The sequence below is a fragment of the Sitophilus oryzae genome, unplaced genomic scaffold (genome assembly GCF_002938485.1).
Source record: "Sitophilus oryzae breed Bouriz unplaced genomic scaffold, Soryzae_2.0 scaffold_1396_pilon_pilon, whole genome shotgun sequence".
NCBI lineage: Eukaryota > Metazoa > Arthropoda > Insecta > Coleoptera > Curculionidae > Sitophilus > Sitophilus oryzae.
Window position 1 is genome coordinate 3,303,019 of NW_022146055.1, and position 19,467 is coordinate 3,322,485.

At 32.4% G+C, this 19,467-nt stretch overlaps 1 protein-coding gene across 9 annotated transcripts in view; it reads left to right on the plus strand.

Moving 5' to 3' along the window:
* LOC115875878 (uncharacterized protein CG43867) overlaps positions 1-19,467 on the plus strand; it is a 517,198-nt gene that overhangs the window by 449,775 nt on the left and 47,956 nt on the right. For 7 of the 9 annotated variants that reach the window (XM_030891428.1, XM_030891431.1, XM_030891435.1 and 4 more), the window contains one exon: positions 111-173. In XM_030891428.1, the coding sequence (XP_030747288.1) occupies positions 111-173 (63 nt within the window). Of the gene's footprint in view, positions 1-110; positions 174-2,406; positions 2,495-16,977; positions 17,202-19,467 lie in introns of those variants that run through there. The other 2 variants (XM_030891437.1, XM_030891436.1) reach the window with 2 other exon arrangements.

Genomic DNA, 19,467 nt, shown 5'->3' on the forward strand with positions numbered 1-19,467 from the left:
TGTTTAGATGTTTTTAATGTCGCCTTCTTGATGACACGGCCTCTTCCATGTCTTCCTCAGATTAAAAAAAATGGTTAAAAATAGCTAACATTTTTCTATTTTTGTTGCAGCTATCCGAACTGGAACAGCGAGTACTGGAGGCTGAAGGCAGGGCGGAAGAAGCGGAGGACAAGGTAAGAATAGTACCGTAATAAATATGTCGGCGTCTTTTATTTTAAGTATCTGGATCGTCGAAGTCGCTTTATAGAGATCAAAGTGGACGAACTGTGTTTGTTTAATAACGTTTCTGAAGATAGCTATATAGATAAATTCTGTGTGTTATGTATGTTATGGAATAATTTTAAAAATTATTAGCACATGCATTACATTGGTGCTATTTTATTTTCTATCATTAGAATTTGTTTCACTCGTTCATATTTGTTTTATTATTTGAGGTAATAAAAAAATACATTCAGAAAAAGCCATGACAGAAATGATTTCTGTCAAACCATGACAGACAGAACCATGACAGACATGAAAAAGTTAACGCCTAGGCATAAAAGTGAAGCGCTTTTACGTCTAAGTACAAAAGTACGAAAGTACAGGGTGTTTGAAAAAACATCTGCCATCTCTCGTGGGGAGATTCCTCGCATAAAAATAAGATTTATTTCTCATATCAACGTATGTAGGTCCGATTCTGCTTTGTTTCCTAGCTACAGGGTGTTAAATATAATATAAGTTAATATAAAATCTTAATATTTTTTCGATTTATTATACTTTTCTTCCAAGTACCTATATTTAGCGTTTCGAATGAAATTTTGAGGGTAACATCTCTTGATATTTTGTCGAATTCGGTCTCCTTGATGAGATAAACGCAATTTTATTAATTACAATTAATAAAAATTAAAGCAAGAATAAAATTAATAAATTATATATTTTACCTAATTTATTATTAAATATTATTACTATTTTTTTTTTCACTCTTGGTGGTATATTCTGACAGACGGGTGTTCATTACCAAGTACTGTCAGAGTTTCTATTGTTTTGTTTCTATTGTTTTAATTACTATTTATTATTTATTAATATTATTACTATTAGTTATTATTATTATTATTATTATTAGTCCAACCTACAGCAATTTTAAATAAAAAAATAATGGTATTTAAAATAAATACAAAATACCTAATTTTAAAGAGTTTGAACATCCTGTAACTCTAAAATTATGCATTTCCATATCCATATTTATAGGAACTTTTTTTCATATTTTTTGATGATGAATCAATGAGTACTTAAAACTTAAGTAAATGATATTATTGTTTTTTAAATTGCTATTAAAAGACTTTTGGATCAAGGCAAATTAATAAAATTTCGTTTATCACATCAAGGAGACCGAAATCGGCAAAATATCAAGAGACAACTTTTAATCAGCATTAAACTGCTTACACTGTTTCACTGACAAGAGAAAAAAATTCAGTGGCGTACATACTTTTTTAGAAAAATATTCCAGTAATAACCCATATGCATGTAAAATATGAATATGTCGCATTTATAGTAACTTTTACCATCAAAATTTCATTCGAAACGCTAAAAGTACTTGGAAGAAAATTATAGTAAATCGAAAAAGTATTATGATTTTAACACCCTGTAGTTTTAACACCTTGTAACAGAATTGGACCTATGTTGATATGAAAAATAAATCTTATTTTTACGTGAGGAATCCCCGACGAGAGATGGCACATGTTTTTTGAAACACCCTGTATAATTACATACAAGGTATGGCTTTTAAATACTTTTATATTACTTGGAACGTTTGAAATTTTTTAAAAACTTATTTGTGGCGTTTAAAAAAAAAACCATGTTCTATTCGGAGTAAAAATTACTTTTTGTGTCTCGGCTGTCCTTGCCACAAAAAGTGTCATTTTTACTCTTAATAAAACAATATACTATTTGACACTTACAATTGACTCAAACACAAAACACACACATACAATATCTTTTTTCATCAAATATCACATTTGCTGATTGTCCATTGACACATGACATATATGTAAAAATGATTTGATTTGTTATTGAGCGAGTTGAATTGAAACCTCATAAACTTTAATTTCTCTGACTCATTTATTTGCATTTGCTGGCACTTTTTCGACACTAGCTTTTTTGAGCTACATATCGACATTTTTTCATAATAACTATCCTTCCTACTATCATCCCCTTGAAATATCTACCCTTTTTGTCGGGGCCGATGTTGAACGAAATCGAGTGCAACGTTGCCACGTGACCCCATCCCGTCGACGACTTTCGCTATCGCACTCGTATCGATCGCGTCGCGACGTCTAGCGTCGTCCATGGCGGCGTGGTTCAGCTGACAGAAGACGACGCGAGCGACGGCACACGCGAGACGTCGATTTTCCTCTTTTTTTCGTCGTGGTTCTTTTGTTTTTAGTTCGTTTGTTTTTAGAAAAAAGTGACGCGGCAGGCAATTGTTTTCGCGGGATACGCTCAGAGTTGTTAATATGTAAGTCGAATGTTGTTTATATCTAGTGTGCTCTGTAGTATTTTATAGGTGATTTTTTTGTTATTTTTATTTGAGTTTGGGAAGACAATATTCGCAAATGTACATGCTATTATAGCTTAAGTTAATGGTTTATTAACTGTAAAGCTAAATGTTTATTATAATTTTATTTTTCGTAAATTCCATTCAGTTCTCATTGTGGTGCTGTTTCTATTTCTTTCTTAACATATTATTAAGTTTTGTGATTCTGTTATTTGATAAAGGCCTTTGGTTCTTAGGTTAAACCTTAACTATTTGTTTTATTTTTTTGTCCAAAAATATTTTTTTTTCAAATTTGTAATTTTTTCTAAATAAGTATGTATTTTTCTGTTTATACCAATATTTAATATTTCACAACTAATTTAACAAAGATTAACAAAGAATACAAAGACACTTAAACGTTTAACAAAGGAGTAATTACTCTTAAAGAAGCTTCAAATTAAATATTAAAGTTTCATTATTGCCCTGAATGTTTGTTTTTGACATTTCCAAGTGTTCGCAGATCCTAATAGATGGCAGCAGCGATTTGGAATTTTACTTTTTGCTGTATTTTGATTATAGTTTATAGTACTATATTTTCTTTTCTTCTAGAATAAAAAAAAAACATTATTTAAGTCTTCTACCCAATTTACTTTTTTTTAAGAAGTTATTAGCAGTTTTTTAAATAAATTTACTATTTATTTAAAAATATTAAATTATTAATTTTACATTTTTGGTCTAGTTTTAATATTCTTGGTAACCCTCAAAAATAATTAAAATCTTACACAAATAATACAAATGGCAAGCACTCCTATACAGAGTGTCCCATTTTGGTTGAGATCATACGGTATCTCCGTTATTAGTGAAGATAGAAGGATGCGGTTTGCACAAACACGTCCCACTTTTTTATCAAACTGCATATAGGTATGTTGAAAGCAAAATTTTCATAGCCCTCTTCGTTACTGAGCTACAGTTTTTTTTGAAAATTTTGCAATATAGAACATCCCCGTATCTCTAGTACGGGGATATATTGTGAAGGTGAGAGAGAGAAAACTGATTATTGTATAGAACTTTTTACGCAGCATACAGTGGCGTAATTTGTTATTCTACGAACAGAATTTCTGCAGATAAGAACTAAAGTTATGTTTTCTTAAATAAAATACCATGTATATTTATAAATCATATTATCTGGCTTGATATGATCTTCTCAAAAATGTATGTCAACCTATATTTACTTTCTTTATTTACCCCAAGTTTTGAATAAAATATCATTTTTATTCGTAGGCGGTGATTGATAATATAAGAAATAAAAGAGTTATTAAAAGTATACTGCTGTCTCTTATTTTGGGAGCCACTATTAAATAGTTTATATGTCAGGAAAACACCCTACCGCTATTGGTAAATCTTGGAAGCTCTCGTACCGGATTTTTTGAGGATATTTCATTAACTAATTTACATCAAATATACTTTCAGCAATATGGGGTTCCCGTTCACAACTGCGTGAAAATATTAGAATTTTTTAAACCATTATTTTCCAAATTAATGAATTGGAAATAATTGATCCACATACCAATGCGATACCACATACGAGGGCCTCCCAGAGCCCCGAATTTGTCCGTTCTGGGTTGCTGTATTTAGGCATTTTTGGAAAATGAAATATATCGTGGCAACTACAACTATGTCGAAGTCTTGAAAAATGCTATCAGGCAAGCTTGTAGATATTTGTAAACCTATATACCGTTTTTAATAAATCTCGTTATAAAAAAACAAATATATATTCAGATTCAGTGGTAACAGTTTAAAAGTAAAATATTTTAGTCCCAAATAAAAATTTAAAATTGAATAATACCATTTTGATTTTTTTTTATTATCTTTCAGGGCCTACTAATAATAAAATTGAAATCGTGAAAATAAATATAGAGTGTTATATATTTTTGAGAAGCTTATAGGCAAGACGGATCACATGATTTATAAATATACAGGGTGTTCAATTTGAAAAAAACATAACTTTAGTTCATATTTTCAAAAATATTTTCTTCGTAGAAAAATAGACTACGTCACTGTGTTTAACGTAGAAAATTGACAATAATCAGTTTTCACCTTCTCGAAGCCTTTCACAATAACCGAGATACGGGGGACTGTCCCAAATTGCAAAATTTTCGAAAAAGCTCTGTAGTTTAGGATCGAAGTAGGCTATAAAAATTTTGTTTACAGTAGCTTCCGTTTGACAAAAAAGTGGGACAGGATTATGCAAACCGCATCCTCTTATCTTTACTAATAACGGAGATACCGTATGATTTAAACCAAAATGGGACACCCTGTACATCAAATTCAGTTTATGGCTACCAAAATTCAATTTGATATTGTTTTTGCTTTGTTTGCATTTTTAAGTTTCATGGAATAATTTGTTCAGCGATCATTTTCTTCAACAAAAAGAATAGTTATTTCTTATAAACCGACTTCTGGAAAATTCCTACTCATCTCCTAACATTTTTTCTGGTTATTTCTTTTGTCAGATCCCCTTCTCACTAATGAATTGCTTTCGTTTCCGAGGGTATCCAGCTCCCCCAGGATTTCTTTTACGGTCTTTAAGACTATATTGTTGCTGGACCCAGGCACTTTTCTTTTTTTTGTGCTCGTTGTACAAAAATAAGAGTTTTCTCGATTGGGACAGATCGAAGATTGTCAATAGCAAATCAGGTCTCTGATAAGCCATTGTTACAGCAAGGGAAAAAAGGTTAAATGTATTTCAGAACCATTTCTTACATAAAGGGTATCTTTTCACGTGCATGGCCTTTAGTAAAGTTTACAGATTTAGTGACAAATCCTGCTTCTGTTTTTTTGTTGTTTGTAAACAGAGCTGCAACAAGTCAATTTTAAAAAGACTGAACCCAACAAGCAAAATTTATTGCTGGAACATTGCCAAAACTTCGCAAAGCAAGGTGTAACATTGCTTTTTTCATTGTAGGGAGGTTTATGCAAGGTGGCAGGGTAGCTTAATCTTCCGCCAAATTACATTGCAGTGCAAGGTTGAAAAACACAATATTATTGAAACGTTGCTAATGTAACGTTCAGGAAAGTACTAATTTGAGATGTATTAGTAATATTGTTAATTTTACGTCAATACAATATTGGTAAAATTATATTGTACCTATGTTTCAAAACTTATTATCCATTAAACTTTCTATTTTGTTATAACTTATTAACTGACTTATTGCTAAAATAATATAGCAAAAAATAGATAATGTTTGCAATAAAAAACCATTTCATTAGCAACATTAGCAATTTTATGCAATTTTATGTTAACAATAAATACAATAATACATCAGTAATAGGTTATAATCAACAGAAACATTAATGGGTATTAAATTTTAGACTTTCAGATAGGTATTAGAATTAGAATTAGAATAAGTGGGAGGGGGGTTAATCTCTGCGACCTTAGAGATCTATTGTGTCCCCCTTTCTTGAGTTATAACTCATCATACAGTCCCAGGACTTCCTACGGAGACCCGTGTCCCTCACAGTCGAGGAGCTACGACCCAGGCCGGGTAGACGAAACGGTAGCTTGTGTCGCCTGTTGGGTTTAGAGGTAGAAGGTAGGCTCCCGACCCTTGGAGGAGGTGGTAGCTTGTATGCCACTTGCGGAGGATGGTCTCACCCAAGTGTCAGCCACCTCTCCTGTAGTTCTCTTTGGGTTTGGCCCCTTGGAACTTTCATTGTTACTGTTCCCAGTGTCGCTAGAGGGTTTCTCCACAGCTTCACCGATGATGTTTTTATTACTATTATTATCAGATCTCATAGTGTTCCTATGAGTCGCTAGGGACAGTCTGTCCACTTCTACAGAGCCCCGCTGTAGAAGTAAGGGGTAAAATACAATGGGGTGCCCCCCGGTGCCCCAAGGTTGAGGCTGTCCGTAGCCCCGCCCGGTATCGTTATATGTCTTGGTGCAATTCCCTGGCCACGACACTACAGTCAGGGACAAGACGATGAGTGAGATGCTTCTTAGACCAAGCCAAGTGCTAGAGGGGATTCCTTCCAGCACCTGACCAGGAGCTTCCCCACCAACGACAAGGTCTTGCATCTCCTAGGGGAAGTTCAGATAGGTATAATATACCTACTTTTACTAATATTGTGTTGACGAAAAACACAGACAATATTGATAAAAATATGCATATCTCTATATCCATTGACTTAGAAAAATGAAAAATGCTCGGTAAATATATCCCTACCAAGAAAGTCGAATTTGTCAAACAAATTGAAAAAAAAAACAAGTAAAAACTAGAAATGTATCACTTACTTGTTTCAAAAATACTGTACTGAGAACTGACTGATCTTTTCGGCTGCTCATTAAATAAGGAATTACTCAACTCTGACCTCTTGAATCGAATTTCTAAAAAAATCTTAAAGTTGAACTTGAGTATATCTAGGTACAGTATATAAACATTATTATACATTTCTTATTCAAAAATACAAAAGGAATAAAGTATAACATTAAATATATGTACAAGGATAAGCAAACTTATATTTTAATTGATTTTTTGGATCTTTCATATTTTGTCTTCGCATGTTGAATTGTCTTATTCATGGTTTCAAATTCCTCTTCAGTAAAGTTTTGAAATCTATATCCAATCATTTCTAAAGTAGTAAAAATAAAAACAATCAGTTGTAATAAATAAAAAAACCATGAGAAACTTACCTCTGGTGACAGTAATCTTTGAGGCCGCTTTATGTCCTTATTTTAAACATTTCAAATGATTATATCAATAAAAAAATATTATTGAGAATATATAATATTGAACATTATTTGTGATCGATTTTATCATTAGATTGATATACTCGTATCCTGGTTTTATCTACTTCAATTTTTAGTTGGCTAAAAGCTAACCTAAAACATAAAATTTAACTTAAAAACAAACTAAACAAAATTTGTTATACTTATTCATGGCTACAAATATTATTAAAACACACATAATAATAAAATTATACTTACATTTACATTCATTAAAATCTCATTCGAAAAGCATAAAACGTGATACCAAAAACGTAAAAAACAAGTGCGTTAACCTAACCTAACTTATACCTTATACGTATGATCGAAAAAAAAAGCGTCAGCGATGGCTATGAAAAGAAAATCGCTATCATTTTATATGTAAAATTATATGGAGAATGTCATCGATACTCAACTATCGATAGTAAATAAAGGCTTTTTTCGGCTAGCCCAAATTATATAATGGAAAATAAATTTCTTGCAGTCTTTAGGTATATAATAAAATTATATAAGAGTTGTGCCTCGGTGGTACGAAAGTACTACCATTGCACGCAGGCCACTATCTCGCGATGCGGGACTTAATATCTTACCGCTACTTTACGACAAGTCGTATTTATATACTCTGCGCTGTGTTCGACATTTTGTGGAAACGACCCAAGCTCACCTGATGATGGGGTAGGGCTTCGAAACCGGTAGTGAGAGCAGGTTGATCCACATTATGTCGAACACAGCGTGGAATTAATTTCTATATTAGCAGTTCAAAGCAAGAAACTCTTATATAATTTTATTATTAATTTATTATAGATACATATAAGAATTAAACCACTTGCAATAAAACAATTTATTTTCAGAATAACTACAAACAATACAAAAATATATACCGGGTGCGTCTCAAAAGTGGCTCACCCCTATAACTTTTTTATTTTTTCAGATAAAAAAAAACGAGATTTCGTATATATCATAAATATCATATAGTATATGACATAAATTAGGATTGATTGACGTATTCAATTGTTTTCGGTCACTTTCTGTTTCACCGTAAATGACTACAACTTTTGAGATTTATGAGATTTAAATGACACCCTCGATATTTTTTTTTACTTTATTCGATAGAAAATGAGACTCTGAATAGAATGACGCATCACATGTCAACTTTTGACATTTTTACTCTAAATACCAATCAACTGTAATCTTCGATGGCTTCACGGTCAACGGAACTGAATCTTTATCGTAAGTTTAGTACTAAGATTAGGTTATTAGGAGCAGATATTTGGTTTCTTAAATCATGCAAAGCCAATTCAGTTTATCCTAGTTTTATTAAAGTTGATATTCCGAAAAGTAACGTTAGTGATAAGGTAGGGAAAATTGCAAAACAAAAATGGCTTGATTTAGAAATCAAATTTCTGTATAGTAAACGAAGTATGCTTGAAATTGAAGCCTATGGACTTTACACAAAACTTACTTATAAGCTAACTAATGTAGAGTATGAATGTTGGTGTCTCTTTCAGAGAAATATGTTTGTGGTTATCAATTCAAAATTTGTTAAGAAAATGTCCATTTTGAATAATAAGTTTAAAAAATAAAAAGCTCTAAAAACAAACATGTTTTCCAAAGAGACATAAACATAGTGGAAAATCTTTCTTCGCAGACTTTTGATAAACAAGAGCTCAGTTTATTAAACAAAGGTTTAAAGTATGCATTGCCCAACTCTGGTAGCGCTTTGGAGGAAATCGTCGTTGGTGTTGAAACTGCTATTCAGCACTTGCCCGAGGCTTCTAAAGTATTTGCAAGAGAGGCTTGTAGAAATCAGTTATCAAAAAATATTGTTTCAAGTAATTCATTAAAATCTAACAAAGAGCACAATATTGTCAAGAGTTTGCGTAACAAAGATTGTTTCTATCTAAAAGCTGATAAGGGAAATAAGGTTGTTATATTAGATAAAAAAGACTATTATGATAAGGTTAACAACTTAATCGATAATGGCCCCTACATAAATTTGAAAAAGAATCCCTTGTCTAAGATGGTAGCAGACGTTAAAAAAACTCTAAAAGAATGTAACACCCTTATTGATCTTTCTTTAAAGAGGAAATTGCAAGTATCCAATCCCTCATTACCAAAATTGTATGCTTTGCCAAAAATTCATAAGCCGGACAAGTCTATGCGCCCAATTGTTTCGGCTGTAGGTTCTCCGACTTATAATTTGGCAAAATGGTTATCAAGGGAGTTCGAAAATTTACCTGATCATGAACCTTCTTTCTCAGTTAAAAATAATATTGAATTCATTAACAAAATTAAAGATATAACATTGCATGAAGGTGAAATTTTGGTCTCCTTTGATGTATCTTCGTTGTTCCCAAGTGTTCCAATTCCACATACTTTAGGTTACTTAAAGGAATTACTGAACGCAAATGGTCTCGACAACAAAACTGTGAGTGAATATATTGAGCTTACATCGTTATGTATGAAACAAAATTGTTTTCAATTTAATAACAACTTTTTTGAACAGCGGGAAGGTACAGCAATGGGTAATCCATTGTACCATTGTCTCCATTTTTGGCTAATTTATTCATGAGCAGGTTTGAAGTGGAGGCTAAGAATCAGTTTGAGTATTTTCCAAGAGTATGGTTTAGGTATGTGGATGATATTTTTGCTGTTTTTGACACACATTCAGACGCCATAGATAATTTTATTTCTAAGTTAAATAATCGTTTTCCTTCCATTAAATTTACGCATGAAATTGAGAACGACAGATTACCATTTCTAGATGTATTAGTTATTACAAATACTAATAATTGCCTGGAATTTGATATCTATAGGAAAAATACGACCACACGCAGATATATTCCTAATGAATCACATCATAGTGTTGAACATAAAATGGCTAGTTTAAATTTCTTAGTTCATAGATTACTTAGTTTTCCACTTTCCAACGAAAGATATGAAATAGAAAGAGATTACATTAGGAATGTAGCTGAGTGTAATGGATATTCTCCTTCACTAGTTGATAAATTAATTAGAAAACGTAGGTATAGGTTAATGATTTCTGAAAATTCGACTTTTCAAGTGGAGAAAGATACGTCTAAATATTTTTCGATACCGTTTGATAGAGAGTTATCCCGTGGTCTAAAAGGAATTTTTAAGAATGTCAATTATAAACTTGTGTATAGTGCTAATAATAAATTACAACAATTATTAGGTAATCCAAAAGATAAAACACCTCCACTGGAAAGGTCGGGTATTTATGAAATTTCTTGTAAAGATTGTAATCAGAAATATGTTGGGCAAACTAGAAGATCAATATTAACTAGATTTAAAGAACATTTAGCTCAGGTAAGATATGGTAGACCGGATAAATCTTGCGTTGCCGAACATATTGTTGATAATGAACATTGTATAGATCTAAATAATTTAAAATTAATTAAACAAGTCTCAAATTACAGGCAATTAGATGCATATGAAAGCATCAGAATTAATAAATGTAAAGATAGTATAAACAGAGTCAACGGTCCAATTCCTTCAAGTTTTTTGTTCCTACTACTCTAGTGGCGGAAATCTAACTGTTACGCTCAGTTGGCTCTGACTCGGTTGGCTAGATTTTGCCACGCCCACTCGGTGCCCACTGAGCGAGTATATAAACGCTCAACTTGTAGATTGTACTTTAGTTTATAATCATCTGCTGATGATGCTAACATGATTAGCGAAACGCGCGTCCAGTGTAAAAGTAAAAGTGTTTTGGTGTATTGTGGTGATTTAGTGTTTTTATTTTGCTAAATACCAAGTGTGTGGTATAAATTTATTCGTAAGAAAAAACATTTTCCAAATATGCTAATGAACCACCCTCTTTCCATTTGAAAAAAAATACATACGATTAAAAATACGATTTGGTCATCTTTTAACCGGCCAGGACAAGACACGAAAAACATTAGACGATCAAATCTATTTTTCCAAGGCTCCTTGATTAAAAATTAGTGTTTTTAACAAAGTCATGGCACTCTAGATTGAAATTTAAAATACAATTTTCATTTAAGCAAGGATGTCAACAGGTGACATATGATATGTCATTCTATTCAGAATGTCATTTTCTATCGAATCAAGTAAAAAAATACAGAGGGTGCCATTTAAAAATCAAAAGTTGTAGTCATTTCCGGTGAAACAGGAAGTAATCGAAAACAAATGAATACATTAATCAGTCCTAATTTATGTCATATACTAACATATCAAATCTCGTTTTTTTTTATCTGAAAAATAAAAAATAAAAAGGTATAAGGGTGAGCCACTTTGAGGCGCACCCGTTATATTCTTTTTAAATTTAGCAATAAAGACTTAAATCACAAATCATTTTGAAAATGACTTAAACTTTAAGTCTTAAGCCAGCTTTCGAAATGTGACTTAAAATCAAATGACTTAAAAAGTCATTAAAATTATTTAAATAAAAAAAAGTTAAGTTTTCTGTGAGCTTGCAGCTCTGTTTGGTTTGGTTTGGTTTGGTTTGGTTTGGTTTTCATTTGGTTTTCATTGATTTTGGTTTTCATTAGATATAACTAAAAATATGATAGAAAAAGCTACTTACAGCAGGTCTCTTACAAAACCATGGGTTATTATACTGAAAAATACCCTATTTTTAAAGAATTATGATCCATTCAGATTCTCAAACGCAGCTTCATATTTTATTAAATACGCGTCCCAGTCTCAGTATTCAAATCTGGGCTTCAAATGCACTGCCTTCCCCCTTTAAAAGTATAAATCTCCCTCCTCTCAACGGCAGTGACTAATGTTTGTGAAGGAGAGTTGTCCACCCCAATCCCTGCTGTATTTTTTTCAGTATCGGATGTATAATACACACCCTCGATGTAGAGGAGTAATGAAATAATCAGAGTCGTACGTTTAGGCCAGTGCAGTGGTTTAGTCAATTTGAATAATTATTTTCAATTAAATCAGTGACATTTTATGAAGATACCTCTAAACAAATAAACAAAAAAGTATTGTAATTCATAAAATCCAATAATATGTAGATGTGAAAACATTTATCAACGATTTTATACTCCTTCAAAACTGTGTTTGTGTGATTTTGATGAACTTTTATATGTATATTCAGTAGGTCTGAGAATAAGTTGTTATCTATTTTTTGTACCCCTAAGTGATATGGGTGGCCCACCCCAATTTTTTTTATTTTTTGGACAATTTTTTTTTATGATATGGCATTAAAAAATACATACAACCCTAAATTTTCACTCTTCTACCATCAACCCCTATTTTTAATAGTTTTTTTATATTTTTTTTTGTTATCATACTGCTTGTAATCGGCTTGACCGATTTTGATGAAATTTTATATGAATGTTAGGTAGATCTGAGAATAGGTTCTTATCTATTTTTTATACCGCTAGGTGATATTGGGTTTCCCAACCCAATTTTTATTTTTTGGACAAAATTTTTTATTTTTATTTTTTTATGATTTGGCATTAAAAAAATACATACAACCCTAAATTTTCACTGTTCTACCATCAACCTCTATTTTTAATACTTTTTTTTTTGATTTTTTTTTTGTTATCATACAGCTCGGAAACGGCTTCACCGTTTTTGATGAAATTTTATATGAATATTCGATAGGTCTGAGAATAGGTTTTTATCTGTTTTTTATACTCCTAGGTGATAAGGGTTTTCCACCCCAATTTTTATTTTTATTAGCCGACCATACCAATAGGTATTTAGCTGGGGCCATACCAACAGGTTATTAAGATCGGCAAAAAAAATTAATTTCAATCAAAATGAGTTATTTGGGTCATAAATGACCTAAATACAAAATATTTTCATGGTGTCTGTCTGTCTGTCCGTCTGTCTGTAACACGATAACCCAAAAACCGCTAAACCGATTTTAACCAAATTTTGCACAAAAATACTGTGGCCATTAGTTTTTGGTGGCCAATCTGGGCATTAGTTTTTAGTGGGGGGGGTTGGAAAGGGTGTATGGGAGGGAGTTAAAAATTTTAAAAAATCGTAACTCCAAAATTACAGTAGCTAGCGAAACGCGGTTTTCAATTTAAGATTAGGAATAATATTTGCAACAAAATTTGTAATAACATCAAAATCAAAGTCGCAGTTTTTGAGATAAAAGAAATGGAAAAATTTCATTACTTTGAAACTAAAAGAACTGCCTATCAACTTTTTATTAACATATTTTAGTATGGGCGGCTATACGTGCCTCCCGGGGCCAATTTTTATTTTTTTATTTTGTGAACAAAATTTTTTATTTTTATTTTTTTTATGATTTGGCATTGAAAAATACATACAACCCTAAATTTTCACTCTTCTACCATCAAACCCTATTTTTAGTAGTTTTTTTTGTTATCATACTGCTCGGAGTGCTCGGAAACGGCTTCACCGATTTTGATGAAATTTTATATGAATATTCGGTAGGTCTGAGAATAGGTTTTTATCTATTTTTTATACCCTTAGGTGATAAGGGTTTCCCACCCCAATTTTTATTTTTCACAACCATAAATTTTCACCCTTCTACTATCAACCCCTATTTTTTCATTAGGGTTGTTTTTTTTTAATTTTTTGTTATCATACTCCTCCGAAACGGCTTTTTTATATGTATATTCAGTAGGTCTGAGGATAGGTTGTTATTTGTTTTTTATACCCCTAAGGGTGGCTGCAACGACGTCCTGTAATCTTGCTGTTAAAAAAATTCATCTGATTTTTATATGTAAAAACCAATTATCATGTTTTAACAGTAGGATTACGGGACGCGGCGCGCCTCGCCGGCGCCGCGCGCCGCTTCGTCGCAGCTATCCTAAGTTGGGCCTGGCCCACCCCAATTTTTTTTAGTTTTTGGACAAATTTTTTTATTTTTATTTTTTTAAGATGTAGCATTAAAAAATACATACAACCCTAAATTTTCACTTCTCTACCATCAACCCTAATTTTTTAATAGCGATATTAGTAATTCAATAATTTTAATTTAACAACAAATTGTTTTAAAAATTGTTAGTCTACGTTAAATTAAAAACGTGGGTACGATTGGGTATATACCGGGTATAATGGTATTTACTTAGATGTGGGGGGGGGGGGTATTTACCCAAATTCAATATACTATTTATTGACTTTTTAGGTATAAACCGGGTGCAAAAACTTGAGTATTTATTCATATTTCAATATACCGGGTACTTGCCCATCACTGACCTTAGCCACAGCAACGCTTGACCGGGTCTGCTAGTATTTATGAAAATTCCATTGCCTTCCTTGAGTTGATGGTTCGATAGTCGCGTCTATTAATATAAATAAATATATTTACTAACATAAATAAAGCGACAGTAACGACTGGCTAAAATGCTTTACTCCACTCTCCCCCAAATATTAACTGTAATCATTGATACAAACAAAGGCATCAACGTTTCAATTATCGCACGACGCTCTAACCGAATTTCCAGCCATTAGACAACACAACCCTTTGTTTTACTGCACCCTATTGTACCTACTACCCCTTTTTCCTTTATCTAACTCCAGTTGCTACAACCTTAGCTACAACCGATGGTGCAAGCGTTTATCATCCAGCTGAACCCTCTCTATGAGACGGAATACGCAGAGTGGTATGCGGAGCGCTACTGTTTCGCGGTGGTGTCGTACGGATATAACTAGGGGGATAGGGGCTAAAATGGGACGAGATTGTAATTAAGATGTTTAGGGGGGTGAGTTACTGGATAACGTAATTAAATTATAGAGAATTTTATTTTATAGTGACGATTTATGCTGTTAAGGAAGTGTAAATTTATTTCTTACTTTGATTATAATAACTTCTTTGTGGTTCATTGCCGCAAAGTTCTGGTAATATTTTTAATAATGCTAAAAACAACAAAAAAACCACATTGATTAGTTGTCAAAAGTCACCGAATTTAGATTCTACTATCAGTAAATTTTCTGTGGTGAATTATATGATATGAAATATCTTAGATAGATCATACCGAATAAAAACAATAACAAAAAAACAACCACAAAACACACCTAATAACAGAAACAAAAGTGCAAAAGCAATTCGCATATATTTATCATTTTCCAGAACGATGATTATTTGACATAATTTGGCTCTAATAATCATAATATAACTAATAACTAATAAAAACTGATTAAAAACAACAAGAAATGTCGCATGACGCATTTAGCTTAAAAGTCAGCTTAAAAATGACGATCGATGACATTTCCCATATAATTTTACTTACAAAATTATGATATATATCTTCATTTCTAAGCCATCTATGACGCCGTTTTTTCCAATTTATTTTGTCTCTTGATGTGTACTTGTAACATTATTCTTTTAATTTTATTAATTTTTCGTGGAGAAATAATTATATCTCTGTTTTGTATTTGATATTGATATTAAACACGTCTTCAAAAAAATGTGTAATTAATATTTCTGGTATATTTTCTTCGCAGACAATATGTGAAAATCTTTATAAATAAAAAAGTTACACGATTGCTGAAAACTGCAATGCACAAAAACAAATGGATGTTTTTTTTTAATTTTTAATGGAAAAAAAACAAGCCTATCGAATTTTTCTTATTTAAACATCTTGTAAAAGAATCGAACAAAATAAAAAAAATTCATTATCTAAAGTAGTTCTTCAGTTATCGCGCGTTATGTGTTAAAAAGTTGAGTTTTTAAATTATCGCGATTACTGACGTTTTCTCGTTTAAAAAAAATGGATACTCTAACGATATCCTTATAATTCCATTTCAGATGCTGAGAAATGTATCTAATGATTTTATTTAATTATCTTTTCGAAAATAAAAGTCTTTTAAAAACAAGCGTGATTTTACTCTACTTGATAGAGAAAGGCGTACCGGAGAAATGTGACAACGCCGCAACAGTACACCGTCGCATTTCTCTCACTCCGACTTAATAAGATCCATATGCGATTTACTTCCACACATTTAAACACCGACCCAAAAGTAAAAGTTGTCAGCACGGTATGGGTAATATCGAGCAAATTTGCTGTGTATAGTTCAACTTGACAACACTGATTTTTTTGCCCGTATTCCTTTCGTTGCTGCAGGTCCGTCTGTCAAATAATAGAAACCATCCCTGTGACCATCCGTTACGCCAGAGTACGTATACGTACTCGGCATTAGCGTAACTAGCAATTTATCCTGGGGTGGGCCTGGGGTTGAGCCCAGGGGGGCCTAGGTCTTTTGTTTTTTTTTCTTAAATGAAAACTAATTTTAAAAAACACGTTTTTTGAATAAAACGTTTACATAAATTTTTCTATCTCAATAAATTTCATAGACTTGGTTATCAAACCGTGTTCCCGTAAATTACTTAAATACCTACAAATTTTCTGAAAAAAAATGAACACATTTTTTGAATACAACAAAATAATAATAACTAAACAAAACTAGAAAACGTCATTTTTACTACATCACAAGCAAACAAAAATTAATATGTAGCCAAGAATCATAAAATTCAAGATTTCTCCGGGGGGTTCCCAGCAGTACCAGGGGGGGGCGACACCACCGGGCACCCCTGTAGTTACGCCAATGGTACTCGGTTACACTCAGAAAACTACGTAACTTGTCTAACACTGTCCCGACCTCCCCTATTATTCGCCAGACCCGACCGATGGCGATGACCCAGCTCTTCGGCTGTTTTTTCTCTCTCCGTCTCTCCCTCGCAATGTGCGTTGTCAGTCGGGGAAGTTTTGCTGTGGGGACGCGGTGACGGTGGCGTCGGTGGCGACGTCGGGACGGTGCCGAGCGTAGCGCATTGTCCGTTGCAATCGCGAAGTCGCGTCTTCCTTGCTTTTGCTGATTGTTTTTGCGGTGCAAGACGAAGAACATCGGATGACGAATAGTTTTAGTCATTTGCGAGTTGTGAAAGAGTCAACAGTGTGGTAACCATGGAGGGTGCAGGTTTTTGTCCTGATTTGTTAGGTGAATATATTACGATTAAATATAGTTTAAGTTTATGTTTGTTTATGAGCACGCAAAAATAATAATTTAATTTGTTTCAACGAATATTGTCTACATATAAAAAAAGCGTTTATTTTAAGATTCCGACAAATTTTTATCCATGAGAAAAGAATCTGTAACTTAGCAAAATGCATATTAATTAATCAAAATTTATTTATTTATTTACTTACACTTTACAAACATTTATTAAGGTAACTACGTGTAAAGGCGAAAAATACAAAATATAATTACAATTACTTAAAATAAGACAATACAGGGTGTCCCAGATATAAGTGCAAGTATTTTAAGGGGTGGTAGATCTCGATAAAAGAAACATATTTTCTCTTTATCGTTTTTCAAATATCTTCAAAATAACGGAGTTATTTTACTTTGAAAATTTCGAAAAAAAAATATTTTTTGCTAAAATTTTGAGAACCACTGGATCTTTTCTGTATTTGCTTTCTTGTAAATTTAATCTACTACCTATGTTGCGATATTATCAAGAAATTATTTTTTTTAAATAAAAACTAAAAAAAATTTCAAAAAATTCTGAATTTTCAAAATTTTTTTTTCGTGAAAAAACCACATAGACGTGTTTCTGGGGTTGAATTGTACTACCAGTCAAAATACTTGCACTTATTTCTGGGGGACCCTGTATAAATATGTAAAATATGTATATACAGGGTGATTAAATAAATACAAATATTTTCAGGGTTGGTATATTTCGACCCCAGGAACACGTCTATGAGTTTTTTTTCGCATAAAAAGATATTGAAAATCGTGCATTTTCTTTTAAAATTTCCTGTAAATTTTAGAAACCTTTTTAGAACTGCCTGTTCACCGCAAATTTTCCCACACACCAGGGATGCAAATACAAAAAAAAATCCGGCAACACTCATTTTTTTTTAAATAAATCGATTTTGTTTAAAATTTTCAAACTTGAATAACTCGGTTATTTTGGGCTTTTTATTTGAAAAACGATAAGAGAAAATACGGTTTATATCAAATATACTTTTAGTTACGTCAATGAGGGCGCAATTTTAAAATTAATTGTTGCCAACCATGGACATATTCGGCGCCGTACTGACTAAGTGGAATTTAAATTTCCCGCTGGGGATTCAGGTGGCAGCTCTGCATTAAAAAATGTCAAGTTGCGGCATTTATTTATTTATTTCCTAACATTGTCATTTTTTTGACATTTTAGATATTATTAAGAGATTTTGGTTTAAATAAATAGTGTTGTGATACTTTAACCTTAAAAATGTTTACTAGCAGACCTTGCAGTCGAACATTGTTCTTTTTAGAACCTCTTTTAGTGCGAAGTGTACAAAGAAAATATATAAAAGTGTGTCGCGCCGGTAAACGCTGTGCCGCGCCGGTCAAGCTTAATCACGTGATTAAAAGTTTATTTGGTATGAACTGTAAACTGTAATCGACATCTACCAGCTTTAAAATATTTGCACTTATTTAAGACTCTCCCTGTATAATAGAACATTTAATTTATAAAGTACGTAAAAAATCAAAAGTAAGGACAACAAGAGACACAGACAAAAAACAAGAGAGCTAACAATCTTGCTCATTAATATCACAGTGTTCTGACACAAGAAAGGTATTTCATATGTATATAGTTTTATGACAGATTGAAAGAAGAGATTGACAGAGCAACAATGAACAGACTTGTGTCTAGCCCTAGCAGGCAACTGTTAAGCCCGACCAATCACGTTAGAGTTTTTGACAAACACAAATGAATTAACACACTCCAAATAACCACGCTAACCAACCTGATTGGTCAAGCTTAATAGTTGACTGCTAGGACTAGACACTTCTGATGAACAGGATATTATTGATTGGCATTTTTTTATTGGTTATAACATTGCGCAACTTTATATACGTATTATTGTTTCTGAGATCCCTGGGTTGAGAGACCTTTAAATTAGGGACAACCTGTAGGTACATACTTTAGATAGAGATTGCCTTTCACTCCATACATGGAGAGCATATCAATGGCACTGTAAGAACAAGAAGAAACTGCTTATAAAATAGTTAAATACTAAGAAATAGTATAGTTATAGCACCGCATAGTGCTTTAAACAGAAATAGTTTACTTTATACAGAAGTTTCAAAACTAAGAGAGACCGTAAATGAATAGAGTGGATACGATAAAAGACCCAGGTAATAGATGTCATCCACAGAGTCAAATCCCTCAAATAGCAATGGGCAGGACACCTGGCAAGAAGGACGGACAACA